At 34.2% G+C, this 17,893-nt stretch overlaps 1 protein-coding gene and 1 long non-coding RNA gene across 4 annotated transcripts; one reads left to right on the top strand and one right to left on the bottom strand.

Annotated features, from left to right (window-relative positions):
* Positions 1–310: 310 nt before the first annotated feature.
* Positions 311–1,823, top strand: LOC145034483 (uncharacterized). Its single transcript, XM_078982908.1, has one exon. It carries the CDS (start codon positions 351–353, stop codon positions 1,770–1,772), a length of 1,422 nt encoding a protein of 473 aa, XP_078839034.1. The 5' UTR covers positions 311–350; the 3' UTR covers positions 1,773–1,823.
* An 11,186-nt stretch (positions 1,824–13,009) lies between these two features.
* On the bottom strand, positions 13,010–16,918 carry LOC144997695 (uncharacterized). Of its 3 annotated transcripts, none has more exons than XR_013659909.1 (7): positions 16,097–16,918; positions 15,279–15,569; positions 14,977–15,075; positions 14,791–14,882; positions 14,537–14,648; positions 14,382–14,444; positions 13,010–13,326 (listed from the first exon to the last, which is right to left on the bottom strand). It is a non-coding gene; the product is annotated as an uncharacterized LOC144997695 (long non-coding RNA). The 3 variants fall into 3 exon arrangements; XR_013659908.1 differs by having other exon boundaries at positions 14,977–15,170; XR_013659907.1 differs by having other exon boundaries at positions 14,977–15,569.
* Between the last annotated feature and the right edge of the window lie 975 nt (positions 16,919–17,893).

Here is a 17,893-nt window from a genome sequence, read left to right on the forward strand (position 1 = left end):
TGCGCACGTTAGAAATCCTAAATTGTATTATGAAAACACATGAGGGAAAAGGATTCCATCCATATTGATGGTCGACATTTAACAATTGACTTATTCTTTATTACAAAGATAAGGTGATATTTTATGTAAATCTAATGATTAGTCAGAAACCGGTCAAAATAAATGTTTGGATAGCAAAATTATACAAACCCCACCCACTGATTTCCTAATTTTAACAAAAATAAATAAATAAATAAATAGAAAATAAAAAATGTTGAAAAAGTTTCATAACATGTTAGTGAATTAATGCACTCTTTATCCTACCACTGCCTTCTCTATTTATAGTTCCCATTGGTACTTATCCTTCAAAAATGGCTTCCGCCGCCCTCACCTTCATTCTTATCTTCTCTATCTTCGCAGCCGCCGCTGCAATATGCCACCCAGACGACGAACAAGGCCTACTCTCATTCAAGTCCGGTATAACAGCTGACCCGTCCGGCATTCTCTCCTCCTGGAAACCAGCCACCGATTGCTGCAACTGGTCCGGTATCTCATGTCAAGCTCCCAACAATCGGGTCAACAGTATATCACTTTACGGCCAACGTGATAAACCCAACTCCTACTTGTCTGGTACCATATCATCTTCCCTCTCCAAGCTTCGTTTCCTCGACGGAATTTACTTCCAAGATACCCGGAATATATCGGGTCCTTTACCCGGCGTTCTGTTTAATCTACCCAATCTTCAGTATGTTTATATTGAAAACAACAAATTATCCGGCCGCTTACCGGAAAATCTCGGTAACCTGACCCGACTATTTGCACTCAGTTTAGAAGGCAATGGGTTTTCCGGGAGCATACCGAGTTCGATCTCCATGTTGACGGAGTTGTCGCAGCTCAAACTCGGCGGCAACCAGTTCACAGGGACGGTACCTGACGGAATCCGTCAGCTAAAGAGTTTATCGCTTCTAGCTCTAGACCGGAACAAACTTACCGGAAGCATACCGGATTTTTTTACTTCATTTTCAAACCTCCGGGTTCTTAGATTGTCGTATAACAGGTTTTCCGGTAACATTCCGGCGAGCATCTCGTCTCTGGCGCCGGTGCTTGCGTATCTGGAGTTGGGGCACAATTCACTAACCGGAAGGATCCCTGATTTTCTGGGAAACTTTCGCGCGCTAGATACGTTGGATTTGTCTTCGAACGGATTCTCGGGAACAGTACCAAAATCATTTGGGAATCTCACGAAGATTTTCAATCTCGATCTGTCGCGTAATAAACTGACAGATCCATTCCCTGTTCTGAATGTAAAAGGTATTGAATCGCTGGATTTGTCGTACAATGGTTTTCATCTGAAGCAGATACCGAAATGGGTGTCGTCGTCTCCAATCATATACTCTCTGAAGCTTGCAAAATGCGGGATCCAGATGAAATTAGATGATTGGAATCCATCGGAAACGTATTTCTACGACTACATCGATCTATCAGAGAATAATATCACGGGGAGTCCTGTGAAGCTGTTGAATCGAACTAATTATTTGGTGGGTTTTTGGGCTTCAGGGAATCAATTGAAGTTCAATCTGGAAAGTTTGAAGTTTCCGACGACGTTGAAGACGTTGGATTTGTCGAGGAATTTGATGATCGGAAAGGTTCCTAAGGCGGTTACAGGATTGCAGTCATTGAATGTTAGTCATAATGGGCTGTGTGGGAGTCTGCCGCCGACCAAGTTTCCGTCGACCTCATTTGTCGGCAATGCTTGTCTTTGTGGTCCTCCATTAGCAGCATGTAAGGTTTAAGATTTTGTACCATGTTATAGGTTAAAATAAGTTCGTTGCTGGTTTCTTTTACTTAAATACTTCAACGAAATAAGTGGACTAATTTTTAATTCTAAAAGATGGTTATTGAAGCTTAGAATATCGGAGAGGTTAGTTAATATGTTCATATAATGTGTTATACGTTCTTTTATACTAAACCCTATATGAATTGCATGGCAAGGTTGTTTTATAATCAATGACGAATGCGATTGTCAATTCTAAACACATAAATTGTTGATTATCATCATTAGTGATGACTATGCATCTGTAATATCGAATTCCAACCGATGTATCTAATCTATGTGGTGTTCCATTAAAGAATTGGGGGATGGTCTAAAATAACTCAATGTTTTTCTCTAGGGACACAAAATTCTATGGACAAATTCTACCTTTCAGAACAAGTTCTATAAACTTCTAAGATCTTGAATAAGACTCCATTTCAAAATTATTCTAATAAAATGATCCTTTTATTAAGTTAAAGCTAGGTGCCTAGGCACTACAAGTTTTGAGCTAATTGTTATTTTTAGTCGCTATTTCAACATTTTCTAATTAAGGTCCAAATAATTTATCACATCCACGAATATTAATAAATACTAGTTTAGTACTTTAGTTTAATATTTGTAAATATTCTCAATAAATTATTTACTCCAAATCTTTACCTCAAGCTAAGTTTGAGGAACTTCGAACATAGATAGGAAATTAGGAATTGATGCTTTTGAATCAAAAAGGAATATTGAATGATTCAAAGTATTTCCACAAAGTTAGGATGGTCAATAAGAGTAACTCAATTAATAGATATTATTCCTCGATTTCAGCTATTTCTGTTTAGATTTCAATGTCTTCATTTCGTTCTTGTAAGCCAGTCTTCAGTTGATAAAGGATCAATCAATGTTTTAAAAACCGGTTTTTTAGTTGAACCAGTATGGTGACCGGTTCCTGGTTTAACCGGTTCGACCACCGGGTGAACCGGTTTTTATATATTTTATGTATTTTTCTATTTTTCTACACATACATACATATAAAAATTATGAATTTGATGTCTACAAGTTCAAGCATTAAAACTACACATAAAAATAAGTTTAATACATAATCATAAGTTTAGTGTTTTACATCCATTCATATACGTAAAAAAAATATATATAATACCGAAACGAAATATAGTTTTTGATGAATACAAACACATCAAAAAAATTTATAACATTTATAATATGTTTTTTTTTAAAGAAAACTAAAAAGATTTGAAAACAATCACCAAAGTTTATTATGTAAATGGTTCTTTTTCATTTGTTTTTTATTCGGTTCAACCGGTTTATTTTGACCGGTTCAACCGATTTTTCTAAAAATCAGTCGGTTCAATCCGATTTAGAAATCAATGTAAATCCGGTGATAGTTGAACCGCTCTCTCTCCCGATTTCCGGTCCAACCGTTTCGACCGGCCGGTTCAACCGGTTTTTAAAACATTGGGATCAATCATTCAACATACGCTTTTTTTTTTCGTAATTTTACCAACATTGTCGGTGTTCATGAATTTTAAATTAGGGAGTCCAAGCAGAAGTTAACGGTGATGATCGTTCAAAAAAAATGCCATTGTTTCTTGTTGGGTCTTTGATGAAGATGAACATCATCAGTTGCTTCCATAACATTTGATTAGGGTTTTGTAAGCAAAAACAAATTAAAACTTACACAAGGAACTCTTTCTATTTTTTGTTTAAATAGTAATGATAACAATAACAATAATTTAAAGTTTATGAAATTAAAACTAAATAGAAAATTCCACATAAGATATTAAACCGTGGCAATTTTTTTTTTTTTTTTGACACGTGCCATATTTTTTAACGAAAATTCTAATCTATTCTTAACTAGGTGTAACAACCATATAAAGGTCTAAATATTTAAAAAATTTTGATTTATAAGAAAATAAAAACAAATAATGAATTATCAAAATTGATTTTTTTATCTTTTAAATTTAAATAAACAAACAAAATAAACAAATGAGCTTTAATTTAGAAATTTAGAAATAAAAAGGTAAGTCCATTAATAAAATTGATATTCATTTATTACTATATTTTTGTAATTATTACATTAAAGAATTATGTGGAATTTATTAAAATAGAAAAACTCTTAAATTGACATGTGAAAATAATTTAATTTAAAATACTCACAAAATGACATTTGACAAATTGAATGAGAATATGACATGTGGTAAAAAAAAAAAAAAAAAAATTCATTTATTAGAATAGATTGCACATATGTCGACTTGAACCCTCATAGATGGAAGACAACATATGATATCCTTGGACTAAAAGTTTTTTTTGATACTTGCCAAAGATTGGTTCAAAACAGAACTAGATTATATGAGCAAACTACCAAACTCAATTTTAATTGTTGATGAAAGTCACTTGGTCAAATAATTTGATTCTACTTTTCAAAATACCTTAAAGTCCATTTCTTCAAGTAGATATGCCAACCCATGAGCAATGTCTTGATCCATTTTTAGTCTCATGGCCCAAGAGAGAGGTGTTTTGGAACTTGTAGATAAATGATCCTTTAAGTTTCCATTAGGCGTATATTCATAGACTAAAAGTCAATGAGTTTATCTTTTGACATCCTCCACACAGTATCCAACTAGTTTGACAGTGTTTGGATGCTCAACCGCCCCAACAGGCAACAACATTACCTTCGTTGCCCACTCTATGTGCTCCTGTGTCAACATCAACAACAAAACTCATAGGCAATTACACAAAGCAATAACTTTTTATCATTAAAAACGGTATTAGTTATTATTTATCTGTAATTTACACTAAAACGATGGGTTAAAATGTTGATTTATCACTTCCTGGGGAAGAAATATAATCTTTGTAAAGTGTAAAGGCTATTTAATGACTTCCAATTTACACCCGACACAATTGAAGAAAAATCACAACTTTGATTTCATTTTTTCTTTAATTCTCATGCATTTCTACTTGGTTCTTCACACAACCACCCATTGAAAGATCTAAAAAGCGTTTTGGCTCAACCATCAGATTCAATTTGCGTATTAGAAAGTGGAAAGTTAAAGAAGGCGAACATGCCTGCAATACGCCATTGACGTACTTCACAGCCATAGAGCTACTTGAATCTCATTAAAAGGATCTCCCAAACTCTTTATCACACCCTTATATATGCTTTCAGATCACCCTCTTCGATCTTCCAATCCATACAAAAGTAATTAGTTGCTTCCTTGAGCTCATCGACTGTAAAAACTCTCAAATTGCTTGGTTTCTGGAACACGCTTCTAGTCGAAGTTGATTGTGTTTGATCTCTGGTATCCTTTTGGATCTCTTGATTGTCTTCTTCGAACAAAGAAGGAGAAACTATTGGATTAGTGTATAAGTCCATAACTCGTTTGGTATGTACTTGACCCGATTATGAGCATGGTCCTTTTGGGTTGCCTTCACCATAGCAATATATAGGATGAACTAAGGAGAGAAAGGATTAATTATGATTTATTAATATATTATAAGAATAATATATTAAAGGAGAAGTCATATTGTTTAATTAATATTAGTCAAGAATTAATTGATAATTAATTTTGTGGCTAAAAGAGATTAATTAAATATAGGGGTCTGGATTGCAATTATTGGATAATTGAGTTATTGGGCTAAGGAATGCTAAAGGAACAAGGGGTGAACGAAATTATGATGGGAGCCTATCATATTTTCATCCATGGCCTTATCCCAAAAGGTTCCATGGGTTGCTTAGAGTTTAAGTTGTCCATTAGGGTTTTGACTGAAACCCTAACAGCCTACACAAGTATATAAAGGACCCTTTAGGCCCCAAAAACATGGCTAACTGATTCCTTAGGGTTTCTAGACGTTTTTGGGTGCCTCCTCTCTTCTCCTTCTTCATCTAGTTGGTTAGTGGTGTTTGTGACTCCATTAGAGGTGCAACACTTAAGGCACTAAACTTTCTGAAGCCAAGGATTGATTGTTATTTCTATATAACAATCAAAGGTTAGATCTAAGCCCTATTTTATGTTAATATGATTAATTGTATGCTAGATCTAGGGTTTATAGCTTTTGATATTCAATTGCATGTTCATTAGACAAACTAGATCCAAAAGTTATTAGGGTTTGCATGTACACCATAGGAATGATGTATTGCTCGAAACCCATCAATGATATCAGAGCCTAGGGTTGTTTGTTAGTGAATTTGATGCTTATTTGAATGAAAAATTGAAATTTTCGACTTTTTGGGGCTGGACTCGCCGAGTCCATTGGGTACTCGACGAGTCCAGTGCTGACTCGACAAGTCAGCGAGTCTGACAGCTATATTTCACGATTTTCTTCCTGTTTTGGCTGTAGATAATTACCTAAAATGTTTTATATTAATAAAATCCAATTTTTATCAATATTTGGAGTTTATCCTTGCCAAAATTGAAGATAATTGTCAAATTTAGATAATCTTTTGTTTTATTAGATAAATATTGATTATTTGTAATTTAGATTTGAATTATCTTGTGAAAAAGTTTCAATTTCACCCTTTAGGTTTTATAGTTTAAATTTGAACTTAAAAGTTTTGTTTTTGAAATTTAAATAAGTTAAACCCTAATGTTTTGAAATGTTTCAAAACTTGTCATCAAGTTTTGGATTTTAAAATTAATTAAAAGTCTTAATTTGAAATTTTAAATTCTAAAACCCAAGTATTTTAAAAAGTTCAAATTACACCCTTATGGTTTTATTAATTAATTAAGGTGTATAATTAAAAGAGATTTAATAAACCCATAAAGTTTTGGTTTACATTTAATTAAATTAAAAGTATAATTTATTAAATTTGACCACCTAGTATTTTAAAAAAGTGTAAAATACAACCTATACTATATATAACATTAAAAGTCTAATATTATATATATGTATGAGTAAGAAGTCAGTGTTACCGTTAGTAGGCCTCATTCATGAAGCTGGTCTATAAGGGATGTTTAAGGAAATTGCCTATAAAATGGCGATTGAATGGGTATCCACTCTTACCCACCGCACTCTTAACTAGTGGAGGGTCGTTAGCCGAATGGGTAGGATAGGAAGAAACATTCCATTATAAGTATAATGAAGTACAAAGTAACTAAATGCTTTTACAAATTCCCAAATCATAGTCACTTTAGGAACAATGTGAAATTGTATGCTAATCCATGGAATTACACTTCGTACCCTTGTCAAACGTTAGTGGAGCATGTGTGGTTAACCAACACATTGATTAGTTGATAATAGCATTGAGTGCACCACGTAGATTCGTACGGTTATTCACACCTTATTTGTGATCCTCGGCATCCCAGTCACAAATTGAAGGGCATAATCGAGATTAAACATGCCATAGAAAAGTTCAATGAATCTCAAAAGATCTAGGAGTTTCAATTCATTTAAAACTTAAAGTTCATTTTTGTTTTTCATGGTGGAAATTGGTAAATCGCATTTACCTACCTTCGAATATTCTGCAACTAGATTACGACATCCCTCTTCTAGGTTATAGAATATTATGTTGGACCCTAGCCTTGATGCTTCATTTGGGTGTTACATCAAGGATTCTTATCAACTAACTTGAATTTTCTCCCATTTTCTAGATGTTTGAATCTAACAATGGTCTTCCCAAATCCCATGGAACAAGTTTTCCAAATGAAGATGATATTCCACGATATGATCAAGGAACCAGAGATCATGCTTCACTTCCTCCACCTCCTCCAATTGTTCTCCCTGACCCACAAGTTCGAAGGCTTGTAAAGTTCAATCTAACTCAAGCCCTTTTGGTAAGTAAACACGAAGATGGGAAACTTGTGTGTGCACACGTCTTAGAGATGAAGTCACACATTAATAGGTTAAGTATGATGGGTGTCGATATCTCAGAGATGTTGGTTGTTGACTGGGTTCTTTAGTAACTTCCTGAATCATATAGTGAGTTCGTCAGAGAGTACTATATGATGGACCACGACGTGACCCTCATTGATCTCACCTATTTGCTTATAACTGTTGAATCAACAATGATTTGGCGTGTCGGTCAAGCAAATTTGTCTGGTGAATCAAACTCCCAAACTTCAATGGACACTGGAAACATTGGATGTCCAGAAAGGACTAAGTATGAGATTGTCCCATGTGTTGTGCCAAAGGAGTCCATTTTCTTTTATTGCCAAGAGAAGCGACATTGGAGACGAAGCTGCCCTATTTACCTGAGAGATCTAAGAGATGGGAGAGTCAAGACGTATGGCCCTACTTCAGGTAAAATCCAATATCTAACTCTTTTGAGTTCCTATTATAGATTCTTAATACATGATGTGATAAGATTACATTTTGATGTTTTGTAGGATCGAAGAAAAGAGAGGAAGCTTAAGGGAAGAAGTGAGCTGAATCTAATCGTGAAGAAAAATGGATTTCGATCGCATTGTTTGAAGATTGGATTTTTGAGCTACTACTTGGAGTTAGAATAGATTGCTTAGGAATATGTAATAGCGTAGTTTTTCAGTTGAATTGCATTGTAAGGACAAAGTTTTTCCGCAATAAAATAAAATTTGATTTTATCTTATTTATTTATCATTGCAATGGCATGTATGAAAAAATTGATGTTTGAATGTTTCTACTATTAGCAAAAATGGATTTGATTCTTAATTAGGTTATTTGTGGAAATGTCGAGAATTTACCAAATAGAGAGAGTTTCTCATCGCCCAAGTTTCAATTGGACAGAAACTTGGAATCATCGCCCATGTTTCAACTAGGATATAAACTTCATATTTGGAAATTAGACTAATTCTTTGACAAAGTGTCAACTGAAGGACTAGGAGATCGAGTAGACTAGGTCGTACATTGATCAAGTCTACCACAAGAGTGACAAAGATATTCGTCATGATTTACTATAGTTTAGTAAACATGGTTATACTTATAAGATTGAGTGTAATTTTGAGTTGATTGAACGGGTTTCAATCAATAACAGAACGAATAAAAAGAATCTAGTAGGCAGATTGATGAAAGTTTCTTTATTCTTAGAAGAAGGGAGAGTAACTTTTATTGCGTTTTATGATAGGTATTAATGATTAAGAACCATGTCTCAATTGATCCTATAAGTGAGTCTTAGTGTAATTGCATGTCTAAGAAGAGGAATCGAGAATTGTAGAAATGGTTAAATTAAGAAGTCAATCACACTTCGTTCCAATATCGAATCTTAGAGTCATACTCCAGGATTGCGAATTGAGTGACACGTCTTTAGTAGGTTTATAACACTCAACAAATGTGGAATTTGGAAAAGTTTTCTTATTCTTGCTCATATGAAATTGGTAAGTTGTGCTGTCTTCGATAAGACAAAGACCAACTAGGACCAATTATGTGAAGTGTTTTGTCTTGATAAGAACTACACTAACTCTTGAATATTTGTTTTGTCTAGGAAAATTTCCTGACAACAGAATCATATATGTCAAGAGGTCATTAGGAGTTTTAATGATCTTGAAAAAGGTTTCAAGAACAAATCAAGAATAAACCTTATCGATCATCATTAACACATGACTTGAGGTTTACAACCTATCGTGTTAACATTATTTTGTTTCTGTGTCACTCCAATTGAGTGAATTATGTATGGGAGTTCTATGAGTTCTCATTTGAATGTATAAAGACAAAGCGCCTTGATTAATGGAAAGTACATTGATATGTAAGGATAAGTTGCTAAACTACTTGGAATACATGGTGGGCACTCGTGTTACCATAAGGCTAGAAATCAAGAAAGTTCAATCCATATGAGTTTGGATTTGTCACAAATTTGGTTTTGGAAAATTCACATGGATACACTACTAGAAAAACAACCTTTTATGACGCTCATTGCGCGTCGTAAAAGGCTCAGACGACGCGCAAATGCGCATCAAGGAAGGCCCTGTCATAAAGAGAGACGACGCACATTTACGACGCTCATTTGCGACGTGCAATTACGACGCGCGTTTACGACACGCAATGCGTATCAAGGAAGGCCCTGTCATAAAGGAAGACGACATGCATTCGCGTGTCGTAACATTACGACGCGCGTGTTAATGACACACAATGCGTATCATTAAAACACATGTCAAGAAAGGCCATGTCATTAATGAAGATGACATACATTTGTGCGTATCGTAAATTTAAATGTTTAAAAAATATATTTATATATTTATTAATTTTTAAATCAAATTTGCATTTACCGTCTCATAATAGAAATAAAATACCATATAAAAAAATACAATCCATTGCATAAAATTTAATGTCATACAATTCTATTTCTTACAATATATAATGTTACAATAAAAAAAATAAAGAAAGTAAATTGCTATTTTGAACATGTGAAGCATTATAACAACCTGCTCTGTGACAATTCCTTTGACCTGTCTACCAAGAATTGCACGTGACTTGATGCCTCTTTCAGATTGTGGTGCTTTGTCATCAGCAGCCTCCTGACCCAAATAAAAAATATATAAAAAAAATGGAAGTCAGAAAAGATGACATCAGCGAGTGAGGTTTTATTATGTTAAAAAAAATGGAAGTCAGAAAAACTGTAAGCATGGTGACATATTTCACATAAAATGTTAATTTAGTGACTTAATAGGCAATAAAAATAGTTTTTTAGCCAAATTAATGAAAATGAGACATTTGGTTGCTATACTACCAGTCAAGTAATCCAAGATAAAAAGAGTTAACATCAATTTGACCTAGCAGCCTTGGCAACCAGGAGAAATTGATCATTAAACATTCCTAGAGAATAGAAGTAGCTTTCTCAATTGCTTAGAGCGTGACCCTCATTCACCTTCAAGATTTGCATTGTCACATGTAAGGTCATCACCTGTGAAATTGATCATTAAACATTAGACATCGCTTGAATTCTAAACTGAACCATTAACAATTTAATATGATCCAAACTATGCATGAAGTATCATGTGACTTGTGTTCAACCAAACCATTAATCAATCAATACATGACACTCTACAAGTACCACAAAATATAGAATTCAAGTGCATGTCGAGTGTCGACATTTAATCATTCATATGACCTGGAAAATAATTATAATAAAATTGTGCATGAAGTTTCCATATCCACACTCAGAAAGGAAAAAAGCAGAAAAATAATGTGACATCCCCAAAATCTCGGCCAAAAAAGACCGATTTTCATTTATGCTTTTAAAATAATTTCAGAGTAAATCCTTTTGATTTGAAAGAGTTGCGGAATTTGTTCCCAAAAACAAAACATGATAAAACAATGTTTACCAAAGCATTTCATAAAAGAAATGTATTTTCATTATATAATCAAAACTCGGGGTGTCATGTTCCGATACAGACCAATAAGCATAAACGATAACATTACAAGTCATTCAACAAATATATACATATACAGACTTGTAACAAAACAACTTGATGGTTCATCCATCTCACGCCCTTGCGCCACTTCCTGTAATACAAATAAAACTGAGTGGGTCAGGCTTGGGAGCCTGGTGAGCATATAGGGTTTTCAACCCACAATAAGTAATTAAATTAATTTTCATCAACCAACAATAACCCAATTACCCATTCCCGTTATTCTCACTTTATGTCCCTAAAATAACTAACACAAGGGACCTAGTTTAAGAATATTTCATCGGGGTGACAACACATGCTTCGGGGGTTCCTCAGCAATATAAGTCAAATAAGGCAACCATGAGGGGGGATGGAATACAGCGAATGAACACCCAAGTTCATTAACACCTATAGGTTATGAGCCTGCTAGCGTTCCATGGGACTGTCTAGAAAAGTCCGTGGTCATTATCTAAATTCCGCTAGATGACTGGATCAAAACAACATCGAGGTCTCTCATCTGTTTATTACACACCAACTATCTACCCATGTTCTACCCAACATATTAGTAGATAAAAACATACATTTTTATACATAGTTTCAAAACATGTATAGCATGCTCGATCAATACATTTTCCATATAACAGATGAGGCACACACACATAACACGTATTTCATATAGAAATACTCAGATATGTAAGATAGAAGAAAGTGAATATGCATTCACACACATAACAACAAAATATACACATAACACGTATTTCGTATAAAATACTTCATAATTATGCGTTAGAAGTAAGTAACAACACATTCACACATATAAACAACAATATACTTAATACACTCAAATCATACTTGTATTATTATCGTGTTTATGAAAGATAGTATACACTCACTTGATCAGAAGACGATCGGACAGCACTACGACTTGCAAAAGTAGTAATCCTCAGCAGATCTGGAAGATCTCTACAAAAATCGAACTTCTCGCGGGCAGAGCTTCGGCTCGGAAACCGCACTTCTCGGGATCTTCAGGATCTCGAGACTTGCTTCGGGACTTGCGAATATTACCGGGGCTTCGGGGTGGCTTCGGGGGTTAAAATGCAGAGCTTCGGCACGAAATGGAGGAGAAATGAGCAAATAAGTCCGGACCCCTCGCATCCTATTTATAGGAGGCTGAGGCCTCGCAGTACGCGGGGCGTACTGCTCCAAAATCGTTACTGCATGCGTCATCCGAAGTCCTCGAGTGCGAGTGTCGACATTCTTCGCTGTACGCAGGGCCTACACGAGTACGTGAGCGTACTTCGGATGAGTCCGGTGACTCGTCCTCGGATAATACCGAATTTAATAATTAAATTTAATTATTAATTATTTAATAAACTTCGAAAATTCATATCTTCTTCATATGAACTCCGTTTTTGACGTTCTTTATATCCATGCGAAGGTGAGACTACGCTCTACAACTCTCATTTAGACTCCGTCGGCTAATTTTGACTTTATTTTTATTATTTATTTTTAATAGGCCGGGACAGAAAATTTCGTTATAAATTCATAACTTCTTCGTTTGACGTCCGTTCTCGCCTAACTTTTTATCGCTTCGATACTAACAACGAGATCTTCGATTCTCGTTTAGATTACTAAGGCTAAATATCGCTCTAACGTAAATTTCACTTTTTACGTCATTCAGCGTTGCCGGTTCTGTCGCGAAACTTCAACAGGTCATAACTTCTTCGTTATAACTCGGATTTCGGCATTCTTTATATATTCGGAAACCTTGTTTCAACTACTACAACATTGTCTAAAGATATCAAGTTTATTTTACACTTAAATTTTGACGCTTATTTTTATTCTTAATTAATCAAACCATATAATTAAGCAATTAAGCACAAAACACATAATACTCAAATAATATACACTTCTATTATTTCAAAACGGGTTACAAAGGTTAACCTAGACTATTACATTGCTAAAAATGGCAAGCCCAGAAACACAGACATTATAAATAATAACAAACTTATCTCCTCAAATGGGTAAAATTGAGTTACCAAATTTAGTAATCTCAACAAAAAAAAAAAAAAAAAAAAAAAAAAAAAAAAAAAAACCTGGACTTCTTGTACTAGTAGCATCGTCATGATTCAAAGGAAAACGAAGTTGCAACACAAATTCTGGACCATTGCATGTATTCAGATTTGCAATTGCTACCTCTCCACCTGTAATTTCTTGTAGATTGTCGCCATTAACCTACAAATACAATTCTCATTATATAGGTAAATATTATTCTACCTAATAAATGAGAATAAATTTGCCACTTGTCCTATTCTCCTTCAATTTGCCACATGTCATTTAGTAGGTATTTTTAATTTATTTTTTTTTTACACTTGTCATTTTATGGTAATTTTCTTTTTCATTTAATTGCCACATCATTAAAGATGTTGGAGAAGAGCAAGTTCTTTGTAAAGGCAAAGTGATGTGTCTTTTTTTTTTGTTGAGAAAATGAATAAATGTGAGAACAATGAAGACGTTATCATGCAAAAATTATAACAAGCACATATGGAGTTGTTTGAAATTTTGTGCTCATGCTTGATGCATATTTATATGTATGACACAACTAAGCAATGCTTAATTTTAAAGGAAACATGTAAAGTTGTAAACGAAACACAAAATTTTCAGATTTTTTGAATGATAGGAATGATAGAGCAACCGTTTTATTTTTCATATAAGTTGTACCTTCATGTAGATTTTGATCATTTAAATGTGATTTTTATGTCTTCGGTTTTTTATCTTCCTTTTATAAATTAGTAAGCATTTTAATGATTGTTAATCACCAATATTGGGTTGATTAAAAAATTTATAACCAAATAAAAAATTTAGTTACTTTATAAAGGGTTTCTTTAAAATGGGCTAATTTTTTTTAAGTTAGTTTTTGAATTTAAATATTTAATTTGCAAGTTTTCATACATTTTCTATCCCATAATAGCACTCAAGTTCCACTACCCGTGTGGACAATGTACTATAGTTCCATATTTCTTTCGTCAGTAGAGAAATATAAATAGTTATTTTAGCTCTCATTTTCTATATTCAAAAAAATAGAAGGTTTATTTTTTATACTCTTAAAAATCCAAATATAAAGGTTGCTTTGGTTTTTCTTTGTTTTAAGCATTTATTTTCGCAAAAACTTTGTATATATTTAAAAATGTTTAACATTTACAATCTTTATATTTAACTTTTGTTTTAATCAATTATAATCAGATACGTTCAAATTGGGATCATATTCTTTGAGAAGAGATGATAGTTACCTTTGTGAAACTACCACCTGGAGCTAACTGAAGTTCATCCTTCACTCGAAGGCTACCATATGTCTAGATTGCAATGCAAAATAAGGAAACAAACACTAGATAATATATAACAGAACAGATAAATAGATAACAATAGCAAAAAAGAGTTTGATTACCCTCCATGTTCGCTTTGATCCTGAACCAGAACCACTAACAAGAGCTTCTCTCTCAAGATGTAACATATAACCCTTTTTGGAATCCTTTGTCTTAGAGAAAACCTTTGTGTACCTACAATAAGATAGCAACTAGATATGTCAAATACGAAAATTGATTAAACAAGAATGAAAAATGTCATTATGCCTTCACAACATTAAAATTAAGAAGAATAAATTAAATTAGAAAAAAAAAAAGTAAGAATGGTGGTATATACTTGATGCAGTTGTCATGAATACCAGCACGAGATTTATCATTGTTGGTTCCCTATTTTGAGCTTCGATAGAACTTCCCAAATGCTTCTATTAGCTGCAAATAAGAAACAATATAATAAAGGGCTTTTGGTTGGTTTATATGAATGCATGCAATCTATAAAAGGAATTGTAAAATACAGGGGACTTACAGCAGTGTGTACAGAGCTCGAGACCTTGAAACTGGAAAGATTGTTGCTTTAAAGAAGGTAAGGTTCACTAAATGAGGTACACTAAATGACCATCTTACCCTTACTTTCCAAAAGACAAATTTCACAATACTCATCAATTTTGACTTGAAAGGATAAAAAAGAAGGGAAAATAGGTTTTATCCAAGTTATAAAATCTGAAGTATTTAGACACAAATCTATTGTTATACCATAGGTTGAAATTTGAAAAAAAATAAAATCATACCATCTGCATTCTGTGGATTCAATAGAATCTGCAAGTATACCTGATATTCTTCTCCATTTATGACAATCATCAGAACACACCCAAGCACTTATTCTTCTTCTTCCAACATCTGCAGATAATAAATCTAACATTGGCTTCTTTCCAGAAGCTCTTTTGCTCTTTCTTGCAACCAATTTGGTATCAGTTTTTTGATTCATTGTAACCTTTCGGGTACTTCTCCAAGTTGATGAACATTTGATATTTTGCACATAGTTATAATCTCTCACTTCGGAGGATTCAGTTAAGACAATATAGGTAAAAGGGTCAACAAGGGGACCAGTATTTGGTTCATCTACATTGTGAGAAGGGTCATTGTCAGTAACTGATAAGGGCTCACATGATTCTAAGTAAACTGATAATGTATCAGTTAAATAATCCGACTGCATAGTAGATACAAGTTCATTAAAGTCACATGGGTGTCTTCTGCATCTTCTGGAAATATCTCAGAATCTTGATTTACCATCAATGATCTGTGAATAATGTTAAAACCCTTCAATTGGTTCAAGAAAGAATGACCCCATTTTGTTGTTGTTCACCATTCACTTTTGTTTGAAAATAAAAGTTGTAGTAATTTAGACCATGAGAAATCATATTCATTGCAAGTAGAGACAGATACATAACAGATACATGTATAAGAAAGTTTACACAACAAGATTGTACGATTTACAATATTTTCAAGCCCTAATTGATAAATAAAACTGTAGAAAAATGCCAAAATCAAGTATCAAGATTATTATGCTTAACTATTAAAATGAAATTGATAAAGGGTTCTCTAAAATCGAAGCAAAGACAAAAACTAGCCAAAATAAACACACAAACCTGTCAAATGAAGTCATGCCACTATCAATTTGATAGGAGTCAGAATTGCAGGCATCATGACGTCATCGATTGGCGGTGCTCATGGATGGTCTGGTGGTCGGACGGAGAGAATAGAGATGAAGGAGGGTAGGAAGCGATATCTATTGTTTGAGTGTGAGAGAGAACCGTTATTGCATCGTCGATGATCAGATTTCATTAGACACACTCCAAACTCAACCTGAATTTGGATCCTTCAAAGGCACCAGTGGGAGGTACATGTTTACCCTAGATCCTGAACTCCCACCGGATTTCTTCCCGGAATTCATGCTTTTCCATGGGTCGAAATTCTTCCCTTTGCCACTCTGATTACGCAGACGTACCTGCGAGAGTCGGTCCTCAAAAATTTCAGTCTCAAGTGATTCTGAGGTGGGACCACCGGTAGAGGAAGAATCATCGAGCGTTTCTTTTGTTTTGAAGGAGAAGGTTAGGGGCAGCGGTGCATGGGATCTGAGTGGGGACAGAGGGATTGGTGTTCCGATCTTGAACTGGTATCTTGAGATGGAGAAAGTGTGTGCTTAGGTTTCTAGATGCACTCCAAACTCTTAAAGCTTATAGGGTTCGATGTTGGTGGTGGCAGCTTAGGGCTTAGAGAGAGAGAGAGAGAGAGAGAGTACAGAGGTAAAGGAAGATGAGTCGATTCAAAAGGGTTATTAGGGTTCTATTGTAGGATTCAGTGTGGATTGAGTTTTTAAGGCTCAATGGCGGTGGCAGTGGCGCTGGCTTAGGGTTTACAGAGAGGGAAGGAGTGAATGAAAAGGGAAATACTGAGGAGAGAGGGTAGAAGCGGGGTTCTTCAAAATTTTAGAATTTCAGATGATTTCGTTTTCCCCCTTTAAAAACACGCGTTTATGAAAAAATATAAAGCGACACATTTAGAGGACGCACACTTTATGAAAGGCGCCCTCCGCATTTCTTTTTTTTTCTTTTCTTATACTAATTTTAGGGCACGCACAAATGCACATCCACTATCCTTCAAATTTTGCAAAATTGACATTATTTTTTAGGGCACACACCAATGCGCATCCTCTATCAGCAAGTGTCATTGTTTGCGCGTCATTAAAGGGTTGTTTTCTAGTAGTGATAGGAACACATACACCATAAAATCTAATTTTCATAAGATTCCCTCCTTCATGAAAATAACTGTGAGGAAATGCTTTCACTAAGAGAGATTTTAAGAAGATAGCAATTGTGAAAATTGTGTTCTCAAATTCGATTATGGTTATGGAATCCCTTTCTATAGTTCGAATTGTGAGATTTGGCAATTAGTGTAACATTTGGGACTTATTGATATAAGTTCTGAATTAGTTAAGACACACGTATGAGCTATCTAGGGAAAAGGTGTATAAGTTTAAGAAGCTTAGATAAAGGCTTATCGAAGCATCTGGTATTAGTAATATGAACTTCAGAAATTCAATAGGTATTGTTTTCTGGAAGTTCAGCTGTTTTCTGAATACATGTTAAAGCTAGTGGGAGCATAAGTGTTATGCTTATATGATAATAATCATCATGATAGTGGGAGAACAAGTGTTATGGCAAGTATTTCAAGTTAGCAATATTAATTATAGAAAACAAAGATTCAATTTGCAAAGTTGCATAGGTTGAAATGTTGTTTTGCTATAATTAAGGGAGAGAATATTATACTTCGTTTCAAAATCTAAAGCTTAGATTGAGAAATTTTAATAAATTTAGTCAAAGGATACATAATATGTTGTTAAATTTCGATTATGATTACGACATCCCTCTTCATAGTTCGAATTG

The sequence above is a fragment of the Lactuca saligna genome, chromosome 1, assembly GCF_052625555.1.
Source record: "Lactuca saligna cultivar CGN05327 chromosome 1, ASM5262555v1, whole genome shotgun sequence".
NCBI lineage: Eukaryota > Viridiplantae > Streptophyta > Magnoliopsida > Asterales > Asteraceae > Lactuca > Lactuca saligna.